This window comes from Bubalus kerabau, chromosome 9 (assembly GCF_029407905.1).
Source record: "Bubalus kerabau isolate K-KA32 ecotype Philippines breed swamp buffalo chromosome 9, PCC_UOA_SB_1v2, whole genome shotgun sequence".
NCBI classification, from domain to species: Eukaryota; Metazoa; Chordata; class Mammalia; order Artiodactyla; family Bovidae; genus Bubalus; species Bubalus kerabau.
In genome coordinates this window covers 53056756-53083456 of record NC_073632.1, presented here as the reverse complement: position 1 = coordinate 53083456, position 26701 = coordinate 53056756, and the positions used below count along the sequence as shown (strand labels likewise).

At 37.1% G+C, this 26701-nt stretch overlaps 1 protein-coding gene across 4 annotated transcripts in view; it reads right to left on the bottom strand.

The window, feature by feature from the left end:
• The window catches only part of HACE1 (HECT domain and ankyrin repeat containing E3 ubiquitin protein ligase 1), a 125384-nt gene extending 99400 nt beyond the window's left edge, over positions 1–25984 (bottom strand). For 2 of the 4 annotated variants that reach the window (XM_055535347.1, XM_055535349.1), the window contains exons 1-6: positions 25659–25984; positions 18789–18843; positions 17667–17756; positions 16787–16891; positions 9141–9216; positions 2885–3016 (exon numbers count right to left, since the gene is read on the bottom strand). In XM_055535347.1, the coding sequence (XP_055391322.1) occupies positions 2885–3016; positions 9141–9216; positions 16787–16891; positions 17667–17756; positions 18789–18843; positions 25659–25734 (534 nt within the window). In that variant the 5' untranslated portion in view covers positions 25735–25984. Of the gene's footprint in view, positions 1–2884; positions 3017–9140; positions 9217–16786; positions 16892–17666; positions 17757–18788; positions 18844–25658 lie in introns of those variants that run through there. The other 2 variants (XM_055535348.1, XM_055535350.1) reach the window with 2 other exon arrangements.
• Between the last annotated feature and the right edge of the window lie 717 nt (positions 25985–26701).

The window sequence follows — 26701 nt, the reverse complement described above, 5'->3', positions numbered from 1 at the left end:
ATGACAAAATCAATCTTTCCTCCAAATCTTTTATCTGTAAAAAAAGTAATGTAAATATATAATTTATGTGTCATCAAAGCGAGAATAAAGTATTCAATTATAAATTCTACAAAGCTTTAGAGCTCTTAGCCAGTTCAAAATCTTTTCATGCACTCTTGAGATTTTCCCTAAAATGAGATTAAAAGGTAAATTTCAGAGCATTTCTTTATCATATCAATCCTCTTTAATTTGAAAAGAGCTGATATGCTTTTAAAAATATTTTTAATGGAGCTTCTTTCCCTCTCTAAAGTTTTACATTTTATCCTATAAAATATGTGTGCATGCTCAGTCCTGTCCGACTCTGCGACTCATGCACTGCAGTCCACCAGGCTCCTCTGTCCATGGAATTTTCCAAGCAGGAATACTGGAGTGAGTTGCCATTTGCTACTCCAGGGGATCTTACCAACCCAGGGATCCAACCCACATCTCCTGTGTCTCCTGCACTGGCAGGTGGATTCTCTACCACTGAGCCTCCTGGGAAGCCCCATAAAATACATAATCGATATATAGTATTGATTCTAAACTTAAAAATAGAATCTTAAAACCTATGTGGATTGGTATATGTCTACATGGACATAAGTTTTGAAGACCTTTTAATGAGTTTACCAAAAGTTAACTACTTGGAGACAACACAAAGGCCATTTTCATTTGCTGATACCTGACAAAGCATTTTAGACTTTGTTCAACTTATGGAAAGATATACAGTTAAAAGCAAAATTAATAATCCCTACACTCTGTAGTAACTTACATCTCAGAGCCCTTAAATCAAATTCAACTTAAGATAAAAGAATATGCTCATCCACTAAGATTTGAACAGGTCCCAGAAGTACATTATGACAATTAACACAACTATCAACACAGATTTTTAGAGGCGGAATGCCGTCTGGAGGCTATGAAATGGACTAATTTTTCAAGATTCCTTCTTGCCCTAATCGAAGGACTAAAAATATATACAATGAATTGGAAAATAGTGCTAAGCATTACCTTTGTGTATGATCCTCGCAGGTAACTATAATGGACCAAATATAAAGGAACCTTACTAATACAATCAACCACAAGTCAACGTGGCTTTTTACACTCGTCCTCCTGTACTATATCTGCAAAATCTCACCCTGTGAAACCCATCACCACCATGAAGTCAGGCCACCTATAAATCTGAAAAATACAGTTCTTCAAAGGCCATCTGACTATGAGCAATTCTCCCTTACTTTACCACACCTGCTTTAGGTTGTAAACCATATGGAGTGTATTATACTAACTACTCTTCAATAACTTCAGTAGGCAATTCTAAATTTTCAATGCACCCTGTAATGCACATGTTTTGAACCAAGGTTTTCTGAGTAATTTTTGCTTCTTCACTGGCTCAAGGCACCTAAAATTAGCTTTTGTAGATAATTCCTAATCTGAATTTAGTTTTTTACTACACACATTACTGGGCAACAGATACAGTTTGCAATCTTAGTAAATGATATGCCACTCATTTGTTCCAGCAGAGTGTTTAATATTAAAGCAGGTGCTTTTCTGTTGAGTAAGAGCTACCAGCAGGACTCTAACAGGCAACAGTTGCTTACTGGGATCTGTCAAGATTAGAAGATTTTAGATGATTTTCCCCCCACCCAGAATACTTCTTAAATTTAGTAATACTGACTTGCAGAAAGTAAAAAGTAATGAAAAGGAATAATTCTAAAAACACTGAATTAGTTGTCAGATGATAAAAGACAAAAGAATAATAATGAACACTGGTGTTCAGAAGAAATGCCAGGAAAGAAAAAAATATTCATATATCTCTTTTATCCAACTCTTATTAAACATATGACAATGTAAACTTTGAGCTCACTACCTTAAAGAAGTGCAATATTTTGTGAATTGAGGTCATACATAAAGCATCTAAGTATGTAGGAGCCAACATCCTGAACCCAGGTTACAAAAAAAGTGTTTGCAAAAACAGAAATCCAGATTCCACTAAGAATTTTCCCAACAAAAATATTAGACTCAGAATGTGTACAAAATAATAAACATAAACTTTTTATCTTTGTAGATGCCGGCAGTGTTTTTTTGTTTTCAGTTGGTTTTTTATTTTAGTTAGCAAATAAATAATATTCTATTATCCATAATGTTAAATGTGGGAAAAAACTGAAAGTAACCAGGATATGAAATTATAAAAGGCAGAAAGTCAATCTAAAATCTTAAGCTAACAATCTTTAAATAAGGTAGCAGTCTCCTAATGAGAAAGAAAACTATTAGCAATTTTAAAAGCCAAATGTTTATACATAGGGATAACAATAAAGTACTGCCATAAAACAAATGCATAATTTTAGAAATCAAAAGTAAGAAAGAAAACAGCTGTGATTCTAGTACTTATATATAGTACTTATATGCCAAGGGAGTAGAAAAATATGATAACCCAAGTTGAACTATTTAAGCAAAGTCGGAGTTTACTCTCTTCATGGTCTAATTCCAAAACTTGAGACTTAATGGTAAAAATATGAAAATGGTAAAAAAAATAAAATAAAATAGTTGTTTGATAAAACTGACAACAGAATAAACATTATAAACTTAAATTATTTGTTAATATTTAAAATTTAAAACATACAGCTAATAAATTTATGAATCAAAAATAAAATTGAAATCCAAATTACATTAAACATATTTAAAGCACTATTTTCTGTTCCTTTTATCCACATAGAATATACTAATCAGAAGTGCACATGATGCAAGAAAATGTTTTATGATTTTGCTTTATGTTTCCAATTATGCACAGTGAAAAGTTTTTCATCAATTCAAAGTTTACAAAAAAAAAAAAAAAAAAAAACATGCAACTTAAAGTCCTTGAGGCTTAATTTACCGTCTTGTGACCATTCTGGCAGGCCACATGCAGCGCTGTCTGCCCCATCGCATCCTCAACATCGACGTCACTGACGTGTTGTACAAGGTCATGGAGTAGTTCTGTCCGCCCATTCACAGCCAGCCAGTGTATCTGTACAGCCATTTAGTTACTTAACATTTATGCAGGAGTATTTCATATAAAAACAGCAAATAAATAATGCAATTATTTCTCAACTGTGAGCACTACATGCATACCAAAGATTAAAATTAAAATTTAAACCAATATAATTTTTTCCTATATTTTAAATGGGGGAAAATATGTATCAGGATATAGGTTACACAGTCACGTGCTTCAAAATCAAGCTTTTCAATGTTCAAAGTAATTAAAAATCCTAAACTGAGGATCACTAATACTCTGCTTCTTAGATGACCATGGACTGTATGTATAGCTTATCTCTCGAGAAGAGGTACTGAACATTTTCCCTTCCCCAGAAACAAACATAAGTTAAAAAGTAATCAACACAGTAGGGGTCATAGTCTTTATTTCCTATATTTTACATGTAATGCATAAAACATACATAAATAACACACATGGGGAGGATAAAAAATATAAAACGTCTAGAAGTCTACAACTCAAAGATAATGCTGTAACTTTGGTCTATGCTGTCCATGCATTTTTCATCTGCCTTTTTTCCATTAAAAAAAATATATCATGCAACTTGTTTTAAAATGGTAGCTTTGAACCCAAGAACCAGCTCCTACTTCTTCCCAAACCACTGAAATGACAATAAAGGGTACTTTTTCTTAAACAACAGATCTATTAAGATAATGGAGGAGGAAATGGCAACCCACTCCAGTATTCTGGCTGGGAAAATCCCTTGGACAGAGCAGCCTCCCAGACAACAGTCCAAAGGGTTGCAAAGAGTCGGACACTACTGAGCAACTGAATATGCACATTAAGATAAAGAACAGGAGACAACACAATAACAACACATTTTGGAAGCTTTTGTCTATTTTGTCAGAACAGAAAGATGACCCCTAAGCCAGTAAAAGAGAACTCTAAGAAGGAAAATTGAGATCACATAACTCCCCAAAAGCTCAAGAATAGGTAGTAAGCACCCTACAGTGTTTCTTGGTTACATATAACTTTTATATGAACTAAGAAACCAAAAGATCTGTGTGACTCGCTTTACTTCAGTATTCATTTTATTAACATGGTCAGAAACAGAACCTGCAGTATCTCCGAGGTATGTATATAAATAAAAACCCAAAACAAGAGAAAGGCAAAGGCATCTCCAGGATGATGGTGAAGAGATATTCCAAATAACACTGTACACCAAGCCAAGAAATCAATCAGCAGTCTCCATAACAGACTCCCTCAAAACTATTCAAGATGAAAGGTAGTGAACATATGTTATGAGGATATTTACAAAGTTCAGGGAAACTCTAGCAAAGAATTGGCAATACACATTTAGAAAACAAAATTCTGAGCTGCAATGAAGAGAGAAACAGAAAAGACATATGGATTGAAAAGGAAAAGCTATAAATATCTTAATTTGCAGATGATATAATTATCTATGTGGAAAATCCTAAGGAGTCTACCTGAAACTCCTGAATTAATCAAGTGAGTTCAGCAAGGTCACAAGATATGTGATCAACACATAAAAAGCAATTGTATCTCTATGTACTATCAATGAACATGCAGAAATCAAAATTAAAAATAATGTTACTTACAATTGCTACAAAGAAAATAAAATATCTAGCTATACACTTAAACCTTGCACAAGATCTGTATGCTGAGCAACATAAAATTCTAATGAAAGAAATCAAAGACTTAAATAAATGGAAAGACATACTGTGTTTACAGATTGGAAGACTCAACATAGTAAAGATATCAATTCTCCCCAAATTGATCTATAGGCTTAATGCAATTCCAATTAAAATAATCTCAGCAGGGTTTTTCATCATAGACAAGTTTATTCTAAAATTTATATGGATGCGTGAAAGAACCGAAGTAGCTAACACAATCTTGACAAAAATGAAGTGGGAGGAATTACTCTACCTGATATTAAGGCTTACTATATAGCTAGAATAATCAAGACAGTGTGATAATGGCAAATGCACACAGATACTGGAACAGAACTGAGGACCCCGAAATAACCCCATACAGGTATGCCTAAAACATTTTTGAGAGAGATACAAAGCTAATTTCACACAGGAAGTATATAGTCTTTACAACAAATAGTGTGAGAGTAAGTGGAATCCATAGGTAAAAAAATAAGCCTTGACTTGAGCATCACAGACAAATATTAGCTCAAAACAGATCATAGGCTTAGATATAAAATGTAAAATTAAAGAACTTTTTGAAAAAGCTAAGAGAAAATCTTCAGGCTCCACGGCAAGGTAAACAGTTCCTAAACTAGATACCAAAAACACAATCCATAAATGTAAAAACTGATATACTGAACTTCATCAAAATTTAAAACTTTCACAGTACAAAAGACCCAGTTTAGAGTTTTAAAAGGCAAAGTAAAGATGAGGAGAAAATATTTGTAAGTCACATACCTGACAAAGGTTTGGTATCTCCAAAATACAAAGAATTCTAACAACTCAATTAAAAAAAAAAAAAAAAAAACAGAAAATGGGCAAATGACTTGAACTCATTTCACAAAATAGGATATATAGATGGCAAATAAAACACACGAAAAGCTGTTCAACACTGGCAATTAAGTAAATGCAAATTAAAACCACAATGAGATATCACTACATACATACCTAACAAGATGACTAAAATAAAATACAGTTACAACACCAAATGCTGGCGAGAATGAAAACTAGATCATTCATATGTTGCAGGTGGGAGTATAAAATGATACAGTGAGCCTGGAAAAGCTTTCCAGTGCACCTTAAAACTAAACATGAAACTACCATACAACCTAGCAACTGTATTCCTGGGCATTATATTCCCTAAAACGTGAAACCTTTATGTTCACACAAAAACCTGTACACTATGTTCATGGCAGTTTTATTCACAATAGGCCCAAACGGGAAACAACCCAGATGTCTTTCAACAGATGAATGGTTAAACAATCAGTGGTACATCTACACCAAGAAATACTTGTCAGCAATGTAGAGGAATGAATCATTAATACACACAACCAAGATCCATCCCCATAGAATATGATCAGCACACAAAAGCCCATTCCTAGTATGATTCCATTTATATTATACTCTTGAAACGACAAAATTTTAGAAATGAAGTACTGATTACTGATTGCCAGGGTTAGGCATGGGATGAAGGAAAGGAAAGGTGTGATTATAAAAGAAAATAAAAAACATCTTTTTGGAGTTGGAAATACTAATATTGACTGTGGTTAGTGGACACATAGACCTATAAAGGTAGTCAATCTGTCTAAAACTTAACATACATAAACAGGTAAAAGTGGAGAGAAATTAAACTGGAGAAATCTGAATAACATAAACTATATCATTGTCAATATCCTGGTCATAACATTATACTATGGTTTTATAAAATGCTACCATTGAGGAAAACTGTGCAAAATATACATAGGATTTCTTTGTATTATTTCTTACAAGTGCATATGAATCTACAAATATCTCATTTTTGAAAATACAATTATTAATCACATGAAAAACAAAATGCTGTAAGAGAAAGAAAAGCAACTATAGGGACTTCCCTGGCAGTCCAGTGGTTAAGACTCTGCACTCCAAGGGCAGGGGACATGGGTATGATGCCTGGTCATAGGACTAAGAACCCACATGCCACAAAACACAGCGTTCTCCCCACCCCCAAAAAGCAACTGTAGTAAATTTTTTGGCTTAACTATGAACAGTTTTTATTTAGCCAAAAAATTAAAACAGTGAAAAATGACCTAACAAAAATTACAATTCTACTGGATGGGTGTGAGGGAAATGTGCTTGTACATGATGGGATAAGAGGAGGTGAGGCTAAAAAAGAAACACTTAACTTTATATTCCAGCAAGTCAATAGGTGATGCCTAAAATTGAAAAGTTAAAAAGCAGTTATACTAGCCTGTTATTTAGAATTAGGGAAACAAAATTTTTAAATCTATTAAAATAATTGAGAAAAGTTGACTGTGGAGTGAGAAATTTGGAAGCTGAGGAGGAAGGTCAAAAGAATGTTACTAAAGACCTAGATGTGAAACCAGACACTATAAAACTCCTAGAGGAAAACAAAGGCAGAACACTCTCTGATATAAATCACAGCAACATCTTTTTGATCTACCTCCCAGAATAATGGAAATAAAAAATAAATAAATGGTGCCTACTTAAACTCAAAAGCTTTTGCACAGCAAAGGAAACAAAAAATACAAATGAAAAGACAGCCAACAAATTGGGAGAAAATATTTGCAAATATTTGTGACTGATAAGGGATTAGTCTCCAAAATTTACAAACAGCTTATGACATTTAACAGCATCAAAACAACCCACTCAAAAAATACACAGAAGACCTAAATAGACATTTCTCCAACAAAGACATACAGATGGCCAATAATCACATGAAAAGATGTTCAACACCGCTAATTATTAGAGAATTGCAAATCAAAACTACAACTATCATCAAAAAAATCACAAACAATAAATGCTGGAGAGGGTATGGAGAGAAAGGAACCCACCTACACTGTTAGAGGGAATATAAATTGGTACAGCCACTATGGAGAAGAGTATGGAGGTTCCTTTAAAAACTAAAAATAGAGCTACCATATGACCCTGCAATCCCACTCCTGGGCATATATCCAGAGAAAAGCATGATTTGAAAGGATACATGCACCCCAATGTTCACTGCAGCGCTGTTTACAACAGCTAAGAGAGGAAGCAACCTAAATGTCCACTGACAGAGGAATGGATAAAGAAGATGTGGTAAATATATATAATGGAATATTACTCAGCCATTAAAATGAATGAAATAATGCCACTTATAGCAACATGGATGGGCCTAGAGACTGTCATACTGAGTGAAGTAAGTCAGATAAAGAAATGTCATATGACATCCCTTATATATGAAACTTAAGAAAGAAATGATACAAATGAACTTATTTACAAAACAGAACGAGACTCAGACTTACAAAATGAACTTATGGTTGCCAGGGGAAGGGACACTTAGGGAGTCTGAGATGGTCATATATACATGCTATATTTAAATGGATAACCAACAAGGGCTTACCATATAGCACTTGGAACTCTGATCAATGTTATGTGGCAGCATGAGTGGGAGGGAGGTTTAGGGAAGAAAGGGTGCATGTATATATATATAGCTGAGTCCCTCTGCTGTTCACCTGAAACTATCACAGCTTTGTTAACCATCTATGTGTGTATGTATGCTCAGTTGCTCAGTCATGTTCAACTTTTTGCAGCCCCATGGACTGTAGTCTACCAGGCTCCTCTGTCCATAGAATCTTTCAGGCATACTGGAGTGGGTTACCATTTCCTACTCTAGGGGAGCTTCCTGACCCAGGGACTAAACCCGCATCTCTTGCATCACTTGCACTGGCAGGTGGATTCTTTACCACTGTGCCACCTGGGAAGCCCTGTTAATTGGCTACACCCCAATACAAAATAAAAAGTTCAAAAGAAAAAAAAAAAGAGAATGTTTATTTTTTTTCAGGCTAAGAGTGTCATAAAGTAGATGTATATTTATTTGACATAAAATGCCATACAATTCACAGTCTTACAATTCATCTATTTAAAGCATACGGCTTACTGGGTTTTAGTATATTCAGAGTTGTGCAATCATCACTATAGTCAATTTTAGAACATTTTCATTTCCCCCAAAGAAGCCCTGTACCCATTAGCACTCCCATTTCCTGAGATGGATACAGAAGATACATGTCTCACTCTGACTCTGCCACCTGGATGAAGAAACTCATCCACTGCCTTCAGTTTTTCTTACTGATACTCTTCTGCTTTTTTCTCATAGGACTCTTAGAGGCAATGAATTCTGACAGTAGTCGGGAGACAGTATAGGCATCATAACAAAACAAACATCACATCATTTTTATTGCCTCACTTTTATAATTCTGCTGAGTTCAGAACAAATCAAGTCTAAATATTTCACCCTTAACATCAATATGTATACATTAGCTGAGAAGTGTACCTGAAATCATTCTGTATCTTCCCAATTACTACAAAGAAATAACTGCAGAAATATTTGTACTACACTTTGCATTACTATTACTTTTGATATTATTTTTTAAAAGTATTTCTAAAATCTCAGACAAAAACTCAGCACTTACTGCAGTAAGACCTTCATTATTACAAATGTTGACATCAGCACTGTATTCTAATAATTTACTCATGCATTTCTTTTGCCTGAAAAGAAAAAGAGACAGTAAAGACAACTGTTACTAGGAAAATAAACAAATGAAAATTATTTTACTGAAATATTAACTACACTCAATATTGACTGATAGCAAATAACCTGTATCTGCAATATTTAAATAAATACTTCAATAAATAAACGTAGCATATGAAACAGAATTGTTTCTATGACTCAAAGATAATAGGATTTTAAAAAGGCACAATGAGGTTTTAATGCCATTGGGACAAATTCATCACTGAAAATGCTATGAAATTTCTAGTGTTGACAGAATATGTGAAATAGTAATCTTCATTAAAAATATAAGACATTCATAAGTCTAATGGAAGAGGAATGGATAGAGTAAAATGACATCTCAATGAACGCTGTATCCTATATTCTTGATTGTATAGTATTTAAAATACTAAGATGAGTTGTAAAAAATAAATTAATAAAATGGCCATCTATTCATACCCTTACCCACTTAATTTTTTTTCAGCTTTTTTACTGTAGTAAAATACACATAACATAAATTTATCATCTTAACCGTTTTTAAGTGTACAGTGCAGTAATCTCAGGGTTCCCTGGTGGCTCAGACAGTAAAGAATCTGCCTGCAATGCAGGAGGCCTGGGTTCAATCCCTGGGTCAGGAAGATCCCCTGGAGAAAGGAATGACCACCCACTCCAGTATTCTTGCCTGGAGAATTCCATGGACAGAGAAGCCTGGCAGGCTACGGTCCATGGGGTCGCAAAGAGTCAGATACGACTGAGCGACTAACATTTGATCACTTGACCACCAATATTAAGTATATTCATATTGTTGTGCAACCACCATCACCATCCATCTCAAGAACACTTTTCAGCTTTCTGAAACTCTGCATCCATTAAACAGAACTCCCCATTCCCTCTCCTGCTAGTCCCTGGCCAACCACTATTCTACATTTTATCTCTACAATTTGCCCTTATCTAAATCAATAACCTCAGATATGCAGATGACACCACCCTTATGGCAGAAAGTGAAGAGGAACTAAAAAGCCTCTTGATGAAAGTGAAAGTGGGGAGTGAAAAAGTTGGCTTAAAGCTCAACATTCAGAAAACTAAGATCATGGCATCCGGTCCCATCACTTCATGGGAAATAGATGGGGAAACAGTGGAAACAGTGTCAGACTTTATTTTTGGGGCTCCAAAATCACTGCAGATGGTGACTGCAGCCATGAAATTAAAAGACGCTTACTCCTTGGAAGGAAAGTTATGACCAACCTAGATCAGATCAGATCAGATCAGTCTTTCAGTCCTGTCCGACTCTTTGCGACCCCATTAATTGCAGCACGCCAGGCCTCCCTGTCCATCACCAACTCCCGAAGTTCACTCAGACTCACGTCCATCGAGTCAGTGATGCCATCCAGCCATCTCATCCTGTCATCCCCTTCTCCTCCTGCCCCTAATCCCTCCCAGCATCACAGTCTTTTCCAATGAGTCAGTCCTTAGCATGAGGTGGCCAAAGTACTGGAGTTTCAGCTTTAGCATCATTCCTTCCAAAGAAATCCCAGGGCTGATCTTCAGAATGGACTGGTTGGATCTCCTTGCAGTCCAAGGGACTCTCTAGAGTCTTCTCCAACACCACAGTTCAAAACCATCAATTCTTTGGCGCTCAGCCTTCTTCACAGTCCAACCTAGATAGCATATTCAAAAGCAGAGACATTACTTTGCCAACAAAGGTCCGTCTAGTCAAGGCTATGGTTTTTCCTGTGGTCATGTATGGATGTGAGAGTTGGACTGTGAAGAAGACTGAGTGCCGAAGAATTGATGCTTTTGAACTGTGGTGTTGGAGAAGACTCTTGAGAGTCCCTTGGACTGCAAGGAGATCCAACCAGTCCATTCTGAAGGAGATCAGCCCTGGGATTTCTTTGGAGGGAAAGATGCTGAAGCTGAAACTCCAGTACTTTGGCCACCTTATGCGAAGAGTTGACTCATTGGAAAAGACTCTGATGGTGGGAGGGATTGGGGGCAGGAGGAGAAGGGGACGACAGAGGATGAGATGGCTGGATACCATCACTGTCTCGATGGATGTGAGTCTGAGTAAACTCCAGGAGTTTGTGATGGACAGGGAGGCCTGACGTGCTGCAATTCATGGGGTCGCAAAGAGTCGGACATGACTGAGCGACTGAACTGAACTGAACTGAAATGTCTCACAGAAGTAGAATCATACAGTTTGTCTTTTTGTGACTGGCTTATTTCACTTAGTATAATCTCCTCAAGGCTCATCCATGTTGCAGCATACAACATGGATACAGAATTTCCTACCTTTTAAGGGGCTTCCCAGGTGGTGCTAGCAATAAAGAACCTGCCTGCCAATGCAGGAGACGTAAGAAACGAGGGTTCAAAAAAAAAAAAAAAGAAACGAGGGTTCAATCCTTGGGTTGGGAAGATCCCCTGGAGAAGGGCATGGCAACCCACTCCAGTATTCTTGCCTGGAGAATCTGATGGATAGAGGGGCCTGGTAGGCTACAATCCACAGGGTCGCTCAGAGTTGAACTCAGCTGAAGCAACTTAGCACTCACATAGGCTGAATAATATTCCACTGTATGTATATACCACATTTAGTTTATCCATTCATGTGCAAATGGATGCTTAGATTCCTTTATTTTAGCTATTGTGAATAATACTGCTATGAATTCAAGTATACAAATATTTCTGCAAGACTCTGCATGAAATTGTGGGGGGTATATACCCAGAAGTGGAACTGCTGGATCATAATATAATTCTATTTTTATTTTTGAGGAAGCAATGAACTAGTTTCCAGAGCATCTGTACCATTTCCCTTTCCCACCAACAGAGCACAAGGGGTCCAATTTCTCCACACCCTCATCAACACTTGTCATGTTTTTTTTGATAGCCATACTAATGAATCTTAGTTGGTATCTCATGGTAGTTTTAACTGGCATTTCCCTGATTAGGGATATTAAGCATCTTTTCTTGATCTGGACATCTGTATATCTTACTTGGAGACATATCTACAAAAGCATGTTGCTGTCTTTTGAACTGCCTACCCATGTCATTTTGCTCACAATGCTTGCTCCTAGCCTGATCCATTCTTCCTCACTCTTCAGTGTTTATCTCAATTTCTCCTTCATTAATAATTAAATGAAAACTCATGCTTTGGAAACAAAGTGATACACACACACCTATATGTATACACACATATGTATATGTGTGTGTATATATATATATAAAATATACAATTTATGTATATGCTTAACTATGCTCAGTAATGAATTAAGAAAATATGATTTAATCTGTGGCACGAAAAAGTTAATGATCTAGTTAAGTAAATGATTATATACATACATTAAAAAATATAAAATGGGGTATACATAATAGCATATTATGTATAATGTTATACAACATAGTATATATCGTATTAATGTGAATACTGAGATACTGTGATTTACAGTAAGAATGTATTTTTATATATTTGGTCTTAATCCACACTTCTTGGCTCACAGTTCTAAACCCTGAACAATTAAAAGCAATGGGCCTCTTTTCCTGAAAAGAGGTGAAGGTGACTTTTGGGTTCCACCCAACGGTGGGGGCTAGTTGCCAGGAGAATCAACCACATATTAGAGGGCACTTTCAGTCCCACTCCTATTTCCAGGGAGGGGATAGCAACCAGAGGTTGAATCAGCTGCTAACAGCCAATGATTTAAGTCAATAATAACTATGTAATGATGTCTGCTGCTGCTGCTGCTAAGTCGCTTCAGTTGTGTCTGACTCTGTGCGACCCCATAGACGGCAGCCCACCAGGCTCCCCCGTCCCTGGGATTCTCCAGGCAAGAACACTGGAGTGGGTTGCCATTTCCTTCTCCAATGCATGAAAGTGAAAAGTGAAAGTGAAGTCGCTCAGTTGTGCCCGACTCTTAGCGACCCCATGGACTGCAGCCTATGAGGCTCCTCCATCCATGGGATTTTCCAGGCAAGAGTACTGGAGTGGGGTGCCATCGCCTTCTCCGGTAATGATGTCTACATAGACCCAAAAGGACAATTTTTTGTCCCTTTCAGGAAGAGCTTCCATGGAGGGGAACCAAAATGCTTCTACCTGCGACCATGCCCAAATCTCTTTGTTCAGGACCTCACCCAGTGTATCTATCTCTTCATCTGGTTACTGACTCATATCCTTTAATACTCTCTTATAAAAAAAAAAAAATGGTACTCTAGTGAGTAAACAAACACATTTTCCTGAGTTCAGTGAGCCCTTCTAGCAAATTAATCAAGCCCAAGAAAGGGATCACGGCAAACTGATTTCTAGCCAGTTAGTCAAAAGTACTAGTTACAACCGGGACTCTTGACAGGAATCCTGAGTTGGAAGGGGATGGCAGAACCTCCAATCTGTAGCCAGTCAGTCAGAAAACTACTTGAAACTGACCTGGCAACTGGCATCTGAAGTGAAGGGTGGTCTATAGGACTGAGCCTTGACCAACAGAATCTGCTTCTAACTGAAGGTACATCATAGTGTCAGAATTGATCTGACTTTTAGGAAACTGCTGTCATTTGAGACTTGCTTGTTGGTTTGACGAAGCCTACAACTGCCCCGCCAACGTACACACACACATACACACACTGGAATTGGGTCCAGGAACCCTTTGCAAATAAGCTACACATATATAATATATGGTATACAGAGAATATACATAATACATGTAATATAATAACTATTTACTCTGATAATAAATTTCTTCATACCCTATCACATTTCTTTAATCAACTCAGTACTAAGCATAGCTAACTAATTACTAATTATTCAATCTAATAATAGCTATCGGTTCAGTCGATCAGTCGTGTCCGATCTGTAACCCCATGGACTGCAGCAACGCCAGGCTTCCCTGTCCATCACCAACTCCTGGAGCTTGATCAAACTCATGTCCATCGAGCCAGAGATGTCATTCAACCATCTCATCCTCTGTATATATAATAGTTATAATTGTTATTAACTGAATAAACCTTTTAAAAGAAAACAAATTACTTTTCTTGCTATGACTCTTTCTTTCTAAAATGAAGTTAAATTCAACTAAAATCAGCATTTTAATCAAAGAAATTGAAGAAAATAAAGCTCTGAGTAAACTTAAAAGTTCAAACATTTACAAAGTTTCTTCATCGAATACAGTTATGAAAACCTTAGGAAATAAATCTTCATTACTGTGAGGAAACAGACTACAAAATCCTATTAAAATTAATATTACATTGTTTAAATTATGCCTCTGTGTGTGTGTGATGGCACCCATAATGTGGGACTTCTAAAATCCTATTCAGAAGCCTGATGTGGACCATTGGCCTATTGTCAAAATAAACACTTAGGTAGGACTGTGCCAGGGAAAGGGTTCCAAAGAAGTGTTTAGGGCAGAGGTTTGTTGAAGAGAAGCCGCAAAACATAATGCTCCCCCTCCCAAAAATGAACTGCAAAAGGTACAGGGCACTATGAGAGAATTATATCCTTTTTCTTACTTAACAATCATCACTGCTATTTTCCATAACCTTGAGTAAATCAAAAAGACCCATTAAGTGCTCACCTCTTTTGCTTAGAATGGAGCTAAAATATTAACTAATACATGAGCTCTACCCTTTATGAGCTCACAGTCTAGCTCAAAAAAAATAGTGAAAAAATGTTTCAAATCTGACCAATATGCAACCTAAAGATAACACAATAATTTTTAAGTCTTCTCTTTTAAAATTCTCATATAATCATGAGCAATGCTGGATCCTTTTGTACAGGAAGCAACAACTTTCCTGGCTTGATACTGCAACAATTATAAGTGTATGGTAACCCAAAGGACAGAGGGACCAGTCATCCAAGTGCTCTGAGGCAACCTAAGGGGTCTTCCACTAGAAAGGAAGGCAATTTAGTACTAACATACACAGCACTGATGGCTGAAGATAAAAACTCTAAAGCTGGCCAAGAGAAATAGTCTACCTTTCTGACAATAACAGACGAGGGAACAAAACAAAAAATCCCACAAATCAGATGGACCAGCCAAAGGGGCAGAATTCACCTATGACTGCTGCTTCAGTCTAGACAAATTTGAACTTGTAGAGAAATCACACCAAAAAACATTTTCTGAAACCATCAAAAGCTACAGGAACAAGTAGCTTTAAGTTGAACAAGCTGTCCCTAAGCTGTATAAGGCACCCATTTAGTAAATAAAAAACAAAATAGTTATGTACTGAATATCAAAAGTAATCTTTATAGGAATGAAATGCATCCAAGTTAGATGCTATGTAAGGGTTCTGGACTCTTCTTATTCCTTTTCTCTTGACTGATTTGCCATATGAATTATGAAATAATATGTCATATGTTTTCATCTTTAAAATGTAATGGTCTCCAAATTGAATGTCTCACCAAAAAAAAAAAAAGATAAATATTTGAGGTGATGGATGAGAGAAATCCCTTCACAATGTATAGATAAAATCATGATGTACAGTATAACTATATTTATAATTTTACTTGCCAATTATACTTCAACAAAGCCTGCGGGAGTGGGGGAAGCAATGGTCTCCTAAATGACAAAGTCCCCTACTACAGCAGGAGTAGGCGTTTTATCCCTGCTGTGCACCAACCTGTCCTTCCATTTACAGTTGTTGAGACAATTTTTTATATGTAACTTCTAAAAAGAGCTTTGTCGCTAACCTACCAATACATGGGATAATGGATCTAAACCTGACAGGGTCAAAGACTATGCCTCTCCCACGTCCAACCTAGATATCACTATCATTCTTATTTTACTGGTTCCACTTTAACCCTTATCTGAAAAAATTTGGTCTCACATTGATGAAGTTGACAATTTTAGCCCCATATCTATCTCACTTAGGCAGCCACCTTAACTATGCAGAATTTCAGTTCAAAACAGGCAACAAAAATACTTTCCAGAGTAATCAAAAGAATAAACACGTAGAAATATTTTTCAAAGAGAAGTTTTCTTAAAGTTCCTCAAGCCCTGAATCAAAAACTACTTATTTTAATTATAAACATAATTCCAACCATTTTGGTCTGGTTTCTCAGTCCAAGAGAATTTTAAGAAGTGAAAAATATTGTAGAGGCAGATACAGATGTGACTGTGAAATTCTCAACAAAAAAGGAGAAATCCATAAAAAGTACAATACGGTTTAAAACAGCACACAATGAGTTAGTACACTCATTCACAAATAATTATAAACTAAATAAAATATATTTACTCTGTCTTTAATTGCATTAATAAAATTAACCAAAAAATTTGGAAAATAAGTCATGGAGTTAGATGTGGCAAAAGACTAGCAGGAAAAAGGACACTGAAACAAAGAGGTGAAAACTGTGCTTTTCAAAAAATGTCATTATAAGTAAACTCTCAGACAAACATATATTTAAGAAGAAAAATATTAGTGAACTACTTAATAAATTATTTATATTATTATAGTTATTTAAAAGGATAACATAATAATCCAAGACCCTCTTCCCAAGGCAAATATTGGGGGGGAAAAATTACTAAATGAAGGCAGAGTGCTTTCCTATGTCATAACTGATAATCCAACTTAAGCTACTCAAGAAAAAATATTTACCCATTTCTAGCTGCCAAGTGAAGAGGTGTACAGCCCGAAATATCTTGATAGTTAGGATTTGCTCCTTTCTTTAAAAGCAGAACCAAGCATTCCACTGATCCACAACTAAAACAACATTAAAAACAGTTCAGATGCATTTAACATACAGCCACAGAGACAAAGCTTAATTAAAAAATGAAAAACTCTATTAAACACATTATTTAGGGGGTCCATATTGACCAACAATTTAACTCCTATCACAAAGAGTAAATAACCTCTATTTTCAAGATGGTACATTCTACTACAAAATCTCTATAGTATTTGAGAAATTCATATGAAACAAAATTTGGCTTTAGCACATAAAAGAAAACATGTAATACTCTGAACTTTTGGCCTTCCAGAAGCCAAATTTATATTGAAAAATCAATTTTATTTAGGGAGAGTTAGCACTACCTAAATCTTAAAAGGTGATATCAATAAACTGATTAATTACACACTGGAACATTATGAATAAAAATCATTCTCACACCTAAGAAAAAAGTATAAAGCCAACAGCTTCACATTCAATTAGCATATAAAATCTTACATTGGTGGTATAAAAGTAAAATTTTGATTAATGTACCCTCTTAAATATATCCAGGAAAGATAAACCCCATACCTAACCTCCTCTAATCTGATCTAGGACAAGCAAAAACATAAGATATGACTTGAGTCCAATCCCAAAATTAAAAAACCATCTAGAGAAATGATGCAAGGGTGGCACACTATGGCCTCAATAAGACAAAGAACCACTCAGCTACCTGTTCTCATCTGTCTCCATAACTACTATGGAATCACATTGCTTCAAAGCTTACTGATCATCACTTTAGACCAGAGCTTAATCCAAAATATTTAGTCTTACTTTGCTGCAATGTGAAGCAAGCTTCTTTTCACACGTCCAAATGCATAATTGACATCAAACTTTGAATTTGATAGTAGTTCAGAAACGGACCTATGCAAAAAGAATATTTTTTTAAAAAAGTGTTTAAAAACATAATAACTCAAGTTAATAGCTCTTTAGTGTTACCCTTACCAATTACTCAAAAGGTTATGTCTCACATCAGCCAAAAAACAAGGCACTACTCTCTACGCAGAGCACAGCAGCCACTGCAGCATCATCCAAAATTCAACTGCCCTCACCTATAAACTGGTGCTGAAGGGTTCCTCATCTGCAGCTCTGACTATGTCACCTGTCTGAGGACACCTAAGTTGGCTTCAGCTCCCACTAGATTCTTGAGAAACAAAGACAGTAGGGCTGGCTGCTCCCTTTGCACAAAGTTGAGCCTATCTGTATTAATTTTGGCCAAATAAGAAAAATCAGACAAACATATTTTAATTATATCAGACAGGAATTTCAAAGCAAAAAAAAAAATCATTTATATTTTAAACTTGTTTCAAAATACAGTGTCTCTTTCTCCTCATAATACCAAACTACCTAATGGCTAACCATAGCAGAGTTGTCTGTTACAAGTTACACCTCATCACACAGCCAGACAACTGTATCTCGCACAAGCCCTATAAGAGAAAAGTGTCAATGCTATATTAATAAAAAGAATATTTAAAGAAAAGAACTTCCAAATAGTAGAATATTAAAGAATAAGTTGTCCATCAGGCCTAACTTTCTGCTACAAAGGTCAGTAACCTCTAACAGAAACCATATTTTTTTCACTATAAGTAATCAAGCAAGTTATTTTAATTTCTGACTATTCATTTAGAAAATCTCTTCACAACACTGTAAATCAACTATACTTCAAAAAATATGTAAATTTTTTAAAAAATTAAAGAAAATCTCTAACCATAGATTATTATAGTTGATAAAGAACTTGGAAAATCCTGTTTCTTATTTCACAGACAGAAAATTATAACAGAGTTAAATAACTTGCCCCAGGTCATTATGTCCAAACTTTGTGTCCATGTTTATATACACAACCTCTAGGTAAATTCATATTCTTAAAAAATATAAATTTCTGAAATATGCACTCACCTGTGTTGATCAGCCATAACCATTGGCATTAATGTATAAACAGCAGTTTCATTATCTAAGTATTAAAAAAAAAACAGAAAAAGGAATTAATTTATCTCCTGTTTTTTCCAAAGGGTGAAACTTAACGACTTTTTTAAAGTTTTCTTAACTCTAAATAAAACCCTAGGAGAAGGGGTGGAAGATAATTATGAACAGTGCCAAACACCAGAAGTATTACACATACTATTTGCAAAAATGTAGAATGTTTCATCATACCTACTAGTATTTTGGAGGAATTTTAAGTATATATGAATATCAAAGATATACACGCTAAATTAAATTTAAAACATTAAATATACATAACGGTTGCTTCATGTCAATACTGTAACAAAAGAAATTTTTAGAAGTTTTTATAAAACAGCATTAAAGTCTTACTTTTATTTATTACTTAATTTACGTTTTCATTTTTTATAGAATTCACAGAAATGATTCAAAAGAAGTTAAAAGTCAGTAATACCTATGATCTCATGTGATATTTATGTAAATTTCAGCCAGTGTTTGCATTTACTTTTATATATTACTAGTGGTCATTCCTCAATTCAATGCATTTTAGAGCTTCATGTTTTTTAATAAGTTATTTAAAATGAATACTCTAATACATCCCATCGGAGAAGGCAATGGCACCCCACTCCAGTACTCCTGCTTGGAAAATCCCAAGGACGGAGGAGCCTGGTAGGCTGCAGTCCATGGGGTTGCTAAGAGTCGGACACGACTGAGCGACTTCACTTTCACTTTTCCCTTCCATGCATTGGAGAAGGAAATAGCAACCCACTCCAGTGTTCTTGCCTGGAGAATCCCAGGGACGGGGGAGCCTGGTGGGCTTCCGTCTCTGGGGTCGCACAGGGTCGGACACGACTGAAGCGACTTAGCAGCAGCAGCAATACATCCCATTTAGTCCTTAAAAAGTTAATAGTGGTGCTAAAATTAATGAGTTAAAGTTTGAGAAAAAGAGTATTTGCATATCAAAACATCTCCCCCAAATGCTAACTACAAAGGAAAAATAGTGAATTTACAGTGGAGAACACAGCAGATATCACCTTAATCAACTCAAAAAGGGTAACATCACCAGAAATAATACATATCAATATTTCACAGCGCTTGAGTTTCCACTGAGAAAAGCATACCACTTTCACAGTATTCTTGCCAAAAATCTTTAATTTACTCATGGGAAAAATAAGACAAATCCAAATTAAGGAGAATTCCACAAAATACGTGATTAGTCCTCTTAAAAAAGTCTCAAGACCATGAAAGACGAGGAAAAATTAGAATTATCACAGTTCAAGGGAGGCTAAGGAAACATGACAACTAAATGCAATGTCGTACCCTGGATTGGATCCCAAAATAGAAAAAAAGTATTAGCAGGAAAACTCCTGACATTCTAATAAACATCTGTAATGTCTCTAATAAATGTCTTAAACGCTAATAGCAATACACCAATATTAACTCCTTAGTTTTGATACTTGTACTTTGGTTGTATAAGATGTAAACATGAGGGGAAACTGGCTGAAGGGTATACAAGAACTGAGCAGTATTTATGCAACTTTTCTTTAAGTCTAAAATTACTTAAAAATGGAAAGTTAAAAAAAAAAAAGGAGAAGGAAAAGTTACTAAAAGATTCCTAAGAGATGAGTCAACCAAATGTAATTAAGCTGTGGACTATGACTGGATGCTGACTCAAACAAACCAACTGTAAGATGGTATTTTTGAGAGGAGAAAACTGAATATGATGAACTAGGTATCTGATGAGAATTAAAAATTACTGTTGTGTTGGCTCTAATAATGGTATTGTGATTATGCTTGAAAAAATATTTAGAAATATATCTTGAAGTATTTATAGAACAGAACTAACCATTTCTGTACATTTTTATTCATTATTTTAACTATTTTTGAGTATGGACATGAAGAAGAATTTAGTCCCAGGAAACTTCACAAGTCCAGTGTGCAAATGCAACAGTTCTTTCACTATAAAAATAAAGTTAATAACCAAGGAATCCTATTAATAACTAACAGCCAACATGTTTTAAACCATTATCTTCAAGGTACTGTTATAAACACTTCACATACAAATACATCATATCTCTTATCCTCATGGGCACCTTATGAAGTAGGTACTAGTATTATCCCCATTTTGCAAATTAGAAAATTGAAGCACTAGTTAAGCAATAAGTATGTGACGGTGACGTTAAGTGGCTAAACTGGAATTCAAAGCTGGCTGATTCCAAAGCCCCCATTATAAAAATTTTACAGTGCACACAGTATACACTACATGTAAATAACCAAAAGGTCTACAATACAGTACTTATTCTCGACATGTACAACACAGTCTGTTTTATTCTCTTCTATTTCGATTTTTTCAAAATGTTATCTGCAATCACTAAATCATTCTCATTACCTATCAGGGAATCACCAACAGGAGTTGAAAAAACACTGGACTAAGCCTCCCTCAGCATGGCAACACTCTTTCTCTCTTATAAAACACTTGCCCCCAAAATTCAAGACAATTTCAATTAAGCCACTCCATGATAAAGTCATAAACAGGAAATACCGTTATTTGTGAATTTAAACTTATATAACAAGATAGTACACAATTTTAAGTGAACATCATAAGTTCACATGGGTTTATTTACAGTGTTTATTCAGATAAAATTTATAGATAGATCTTATTTTTAAGTCAAAAAAATATAGCTTACATACACTAAAAGGTATGAAGACACAAATATAACCACAACTCTGATGCTAGGAGGAGACTCTCCAGCAAATACTAAGAAAATACTGAATAAAATTTGCTGTCAGGTGCTTCCTTCTCCACACTCATGAAGAAATCTTGAGAATTAGGTATATAATGAAAGTTCAGAGTGATAAGATTAAACTTTCTCTCACTTAAGAGTGGTAAGACTAAACTTTCTCTCACTTTATTAGATACACTGGCCATTTTTATTAATGGTTTCAGAAAACTGTTTAAAGGAAAACCTCAAAGACCAGAAAGCTCAGATTCATTATGTATTATTCAATTTCTCCTCAAACCATAAAATGGAGGATTTTTTTAATTGGTAATTGCACTCATCTCACACACTAGTAAAGTAATGCTCAAAATTCTCCAAGCCAGGCTTCTGCAATACGTGAACCGTGAACTTCCAGATGTTCAAGCTGGTTTTAGAAAAGAGAGAAAGAACCAGAGATCAAATTGCCAACATCCGCTGGATCATGGAAAAAGCAAGAGAGTTCCAGAAAAACATCTATCTCTGCTTTATTGACTATGCCAAAGCCTTTGACTGTGTGGATCACAATCAACTGTGGAAAATTCTGAAAGAGATGGGAATACCAGACCACCTGACCTGCCTCGAGAAACCCATATGCAGGTCAGGAAGCAACAGTTAGAACTGGACATGGAACAACAGACTGGTTCCAAATAGGAAAAGGAGTACGTCAAGGCTGCATATTGTCACCCTGCTTATTTAACTTATATGCAGGGTACATCATGAAAAACGCTGGGTTGGAAGAAGCACAAGCTGGAATCAAGATTGCCGGGAGAAATATCAATTACCTCGGATATGCAGATGACACCACCCTTATGGCAGAAAGTGAAGAGGAACTAAAAAGCCTCTCGATGAAAGTGAAAGTGGAGAGTGAAAAAATTGGCTTAAAGCTCAACATTCAGAAAACTAAGATCATGGCATCTGGTCCCATCACTTCATGGGAAATAGATGGGGAAACAGTGGAAATAGTGTCAGACTTTATTTTTGGGGGCTCCAAAATCACTGTAGATGGTGACTGCAGCCATGATATTAGACGACGCTTACTCCTTGGAAGGAAAGTTATGACCAACCTAGATAGCATATTCAAAAGCAGAGACATTACTTTGCCAACAAAGGTCTGCTAGTCAAGGCTATGGTTTTTCCAGTGGTCATGTATGGATGTGAGAGTTGGACTGTGAAGAAAGCTGAGTGCTGAAAAATTGATGCTTTTGAACTGTGGTGCTGGAGAAGACTCTTGAGAGTCCCTTGGACTGCAAGGAGATCCAACCAGTCCATTCTGAAGGAGATCAGCCCTGGGATTTCTTTGGAAGGAATGATGCTAAAGCTGAAACTCCAGTACTTTGGCCACCTCATGCAAAGAGTTGACTCACTGGAAAAGACTCTGATGCTGGGAGGGATTGGGGGCAGGAGGAGAAGGGGAGAGTATGAGACGGCTGGATGGCATCACTGACTCAATGGACATGGGTTTGAGTGAACTCCAGGAGTTGGTGAAGGACAGGGAGGCCTGGCGTGCTGCAATTCGTGGGGTCGCAAAGAGTCAGACACGACTGAGCGACTGAACTGAACTGAACTGAACTGAATTATCCTAATCATCATTCAAGCATATATTCCAATGGGCTCAAGTTCTATTATTTTATTAAACAAATTACATTCAATGTAAATGCAGTAGTTTAAGATTTTTTTCCCACATTAAACAAACAATATAAGCCAACTTTTTAAAGTGCACTGAGAATCTATATCCCTAAAATCATTGTTTTCCCTTACAAGATTCCTGTTAGTCCTAATAATCAGCACTCCATTATTTAGTGGGAACACTCAGGTTTTCATCATCTCAAGGGAACATAAATATGTCCTCCCAGTATCCAATTCAGTAAATATCTGCAGTTTAATCCTATGTAACAAAGTTAACTTTAGAGTGAAGTCTGATTAAAAACGCCAACCTTAATAATTTATTCCAATCAAATGATTAATAACCGAATTCTAACAAAGCAAGGTAAATATTTGATTATTTCCTAAATTTAGCTAGAATTTAGTCTCATAAATTCTGTTCAGCCCTTAAAATGTAAGCAAAACAATCTGGATTTTTGTAACTGGAATGTAACACACACACACACACACACACGCATGCGCGAGCGTACTTGAAAGAGCTGATTTCAAAGAATTCAAAAAGAGTCATCAGAATTTGGGGATAAATTACAACAAGATGAGGAAACTCATTATAATCAAAGAAAAATGTAAGCAACTTGCAGAAAAGTTTGATTTTTCATTACTCTAGTGTCCAGGGACTCTCAGACTGTCAGTGGAACTTTCTGTTCCAGAGAGTAACTTGAGAGGCTGATACTTAGTCTTTAAAATCTTGATATAATTAGATCTATATTCTTCTATGTAATAATCCTAAAGAAATAATTATAAAGGCAGACTAAGATTTAAAAATCAAAGACGTTCCTCATAAAATCTATTATAAAAAATTAGATTCAATGTTTGTTACATATCATATGAAAGCCTGAAAAATCATTAAGCATGTTTAAAGATATAAAAAGCATTGTGCTTTCCAAAAGCAGAACAAAAGACTATATGCAGTATGATCTTAATTTGGTAGAGAAAGAAATAATAATAGAAAGAACTCAAGAAAATACTAGGCATTGTTTATTACTGGGTGAGAAATAATAGATTTTTTTTTTCTTTCAAGATTTTCTACAATGAAAACATACTACCTTTAAAATCAGGAAATATTATCCAAGTATTCTAAGTCACATTTATGTTAAAAATAATAATAATAATTGAGATTTAAGCTGAGCAATACAAATTGCTGTCAATGAAACTACACACGCAGCAGCATACACCAGAAAATCTGTGAGAAATGAGTAAGCACTTAAAAAATGAACTCAACGTGGAAACAAAACAGAGAAAGAGTAAGCTGAAGGCAAAAGTCTTGTTCCTAACAGCAGGATTATTTTCAGTCTGTTACTTTATACTAGCAAAGTACCAAGTACAAACGTACTTTTCAGAAACAGTCAACTCAAATTATGCTGTTCTCAATCATAGGTGGAAACAAGGGAAAATCTTTTCAGGAAAATCATCCCTAGGTTTCCAGTCCACATTTCTTTGATGACTCTGTGCCAAGGTCTCCTTCCCTAACTTAAAACTGCTCCAGCAGCAATTCAAAGAAAGTTTCCGGGCGGGGGCGGGGGCGGATATAAACTAATACAATGCATTAAAAAGAAAAACAAATCACCAGCCATAACTGCACCCTTTCTCTCAGTTGCGTGTACACAATCAAAAGCCTCTAAGAGGCAGCACGGCTCTCACCCACTACCACTAAACCATTCATGAGGCTGCAAACAAAATGGCTTTCTCACCTCTTTTATTACTTGTGTGTTACCTATCCTGAAGGAACTCTTACACACTTAACTAAAAATTACTAAACTACAAGGATCATGCCTTACTCCTTTGTAGAAGCACCATAGCCCCACACTGTCTGAAGTGGATATGCATATTAAAGTGTATACATGTAAACAAACAAGCACTTCAAGTACACGTTTGACATTTGATCTCCTTTTATTTATCTGCTTATTGTAAAAAATGGCGCTCTACATGTTGAAAAAGAAAAGACCGCTTAATTACCCTCAGCAGCTTAAAGTAAACGATACTACTTGGGTTGGGGCGGGGGGGATCTCTCTATCCTACCCTCCCCCCCGCCCCCCGCCCCCCGCCCCAGCATTTCCAGGCAGCAAATGGAATAAGGCCAACAACTATGCTGTCTTCTGAATCCGGGTCTCCGCCATCCGGGCGATATTTCTGCTCCTTCTCCGAAACCCCTAACCGACAGTCCGGAGAGACTTCCTTCAAGTCCTGCTTCTTCCAGCTGCGGGACACCCACGGCCCGGGCCCCTCCCACAAACTCCACCTGCCCGGGGCGGGAGTGCGGCCGAGAGGTAGCCAGGGGTCCCAGACCGGCCCCTCCCTGCCAAGGAAAGTAAATGTGGGCGTTTGTTCAGCTTGCAGTTAGTCTCCCCCACCCCCCGCAGCTCCCCGAGCCCAGCCCCCGACGGCCCCAGCCCCGCGGCCGGCTCACCATCGGGCAGCTCCACGGTGCGCGCGCGGCGCAGCGAGCGCGTCAGGCGATTGAGCTGCTCCATCGCTCTCTCCATCCTCGGCGCGCCCTCCGCGCTCCCCCAGCCCGCCCGCGGCCTCCGCGGTCGGAGCCCTACATCCCGCCCCGCGCCCGTCCCGCGGGCGGTGGTGCCGGCTCGCCCGGACTAACTCCCGGGGCTGCGGGGAAAGCTCGGGCCGCGTCCTCCGTCCGGGGGCTGTCGGTCCGACGACTGAGGAGACACCCGCCGACGAGGACTGCGCTCTCGCCCTTCCTGCGGCCGCCGCCCCCGCTTCCCTCTCGGACTCGCACAGCCTTCTGGGAGCAGTAGTTTGGAGCCGCGCGCGCCCGGGGCGGAGCCACGCTCGGTGCGCCCGTGGCTACACGCCTCCACCACGCAGACGCCGGTGTAGAGCGGTGTGTGCGGGAACCAATGCGCAACCTGGGCGTACCCGCAAGTTCATGGGGAAAATACCAGGGTGTTCCCACGCCCTCTTTTTCTGCTCCACAAAGTTTTACGCGAGCAGCTCCCTTCAACTCCATCGGATTATATAGCCGATTGGGGATTTGCACAATTGTTCTTAACAAAAAAAATCCATCCTCAATCATGCCAGTATTCGTACGCTTTCCAGATACATGAACTTTTGATATGTTAGATTTTCATATGTCAGATTTAAACAATCATAAAGTCAAACAATGCAAACGCAGAATATACTTTTTCCTTCGTTCAGTTCAGTCGCTCAGCCGTTTCCGATCCTTTACGACCCCATGGACAGCAGCCTCCAGGCTTTCCTGTCCATCACCAACTCCCTGAGCTTGCTCAAACTCATGTCCATCGAGTTGGTGATGCCATCCAACCATCTCATCCTCTGTCATCCCCTTCTCCTCCTCCTGCCTTCAACCTTTCCCAGCATCAGGGTCTTTTCAAATGAGTCAGTTCTTCCTATCAGCTGGCCAAAGTATTGGAGCTTCAACATCACTGCTTCAAATGAATATTCAGGACTGATTTTCTTTAGGATGGACTG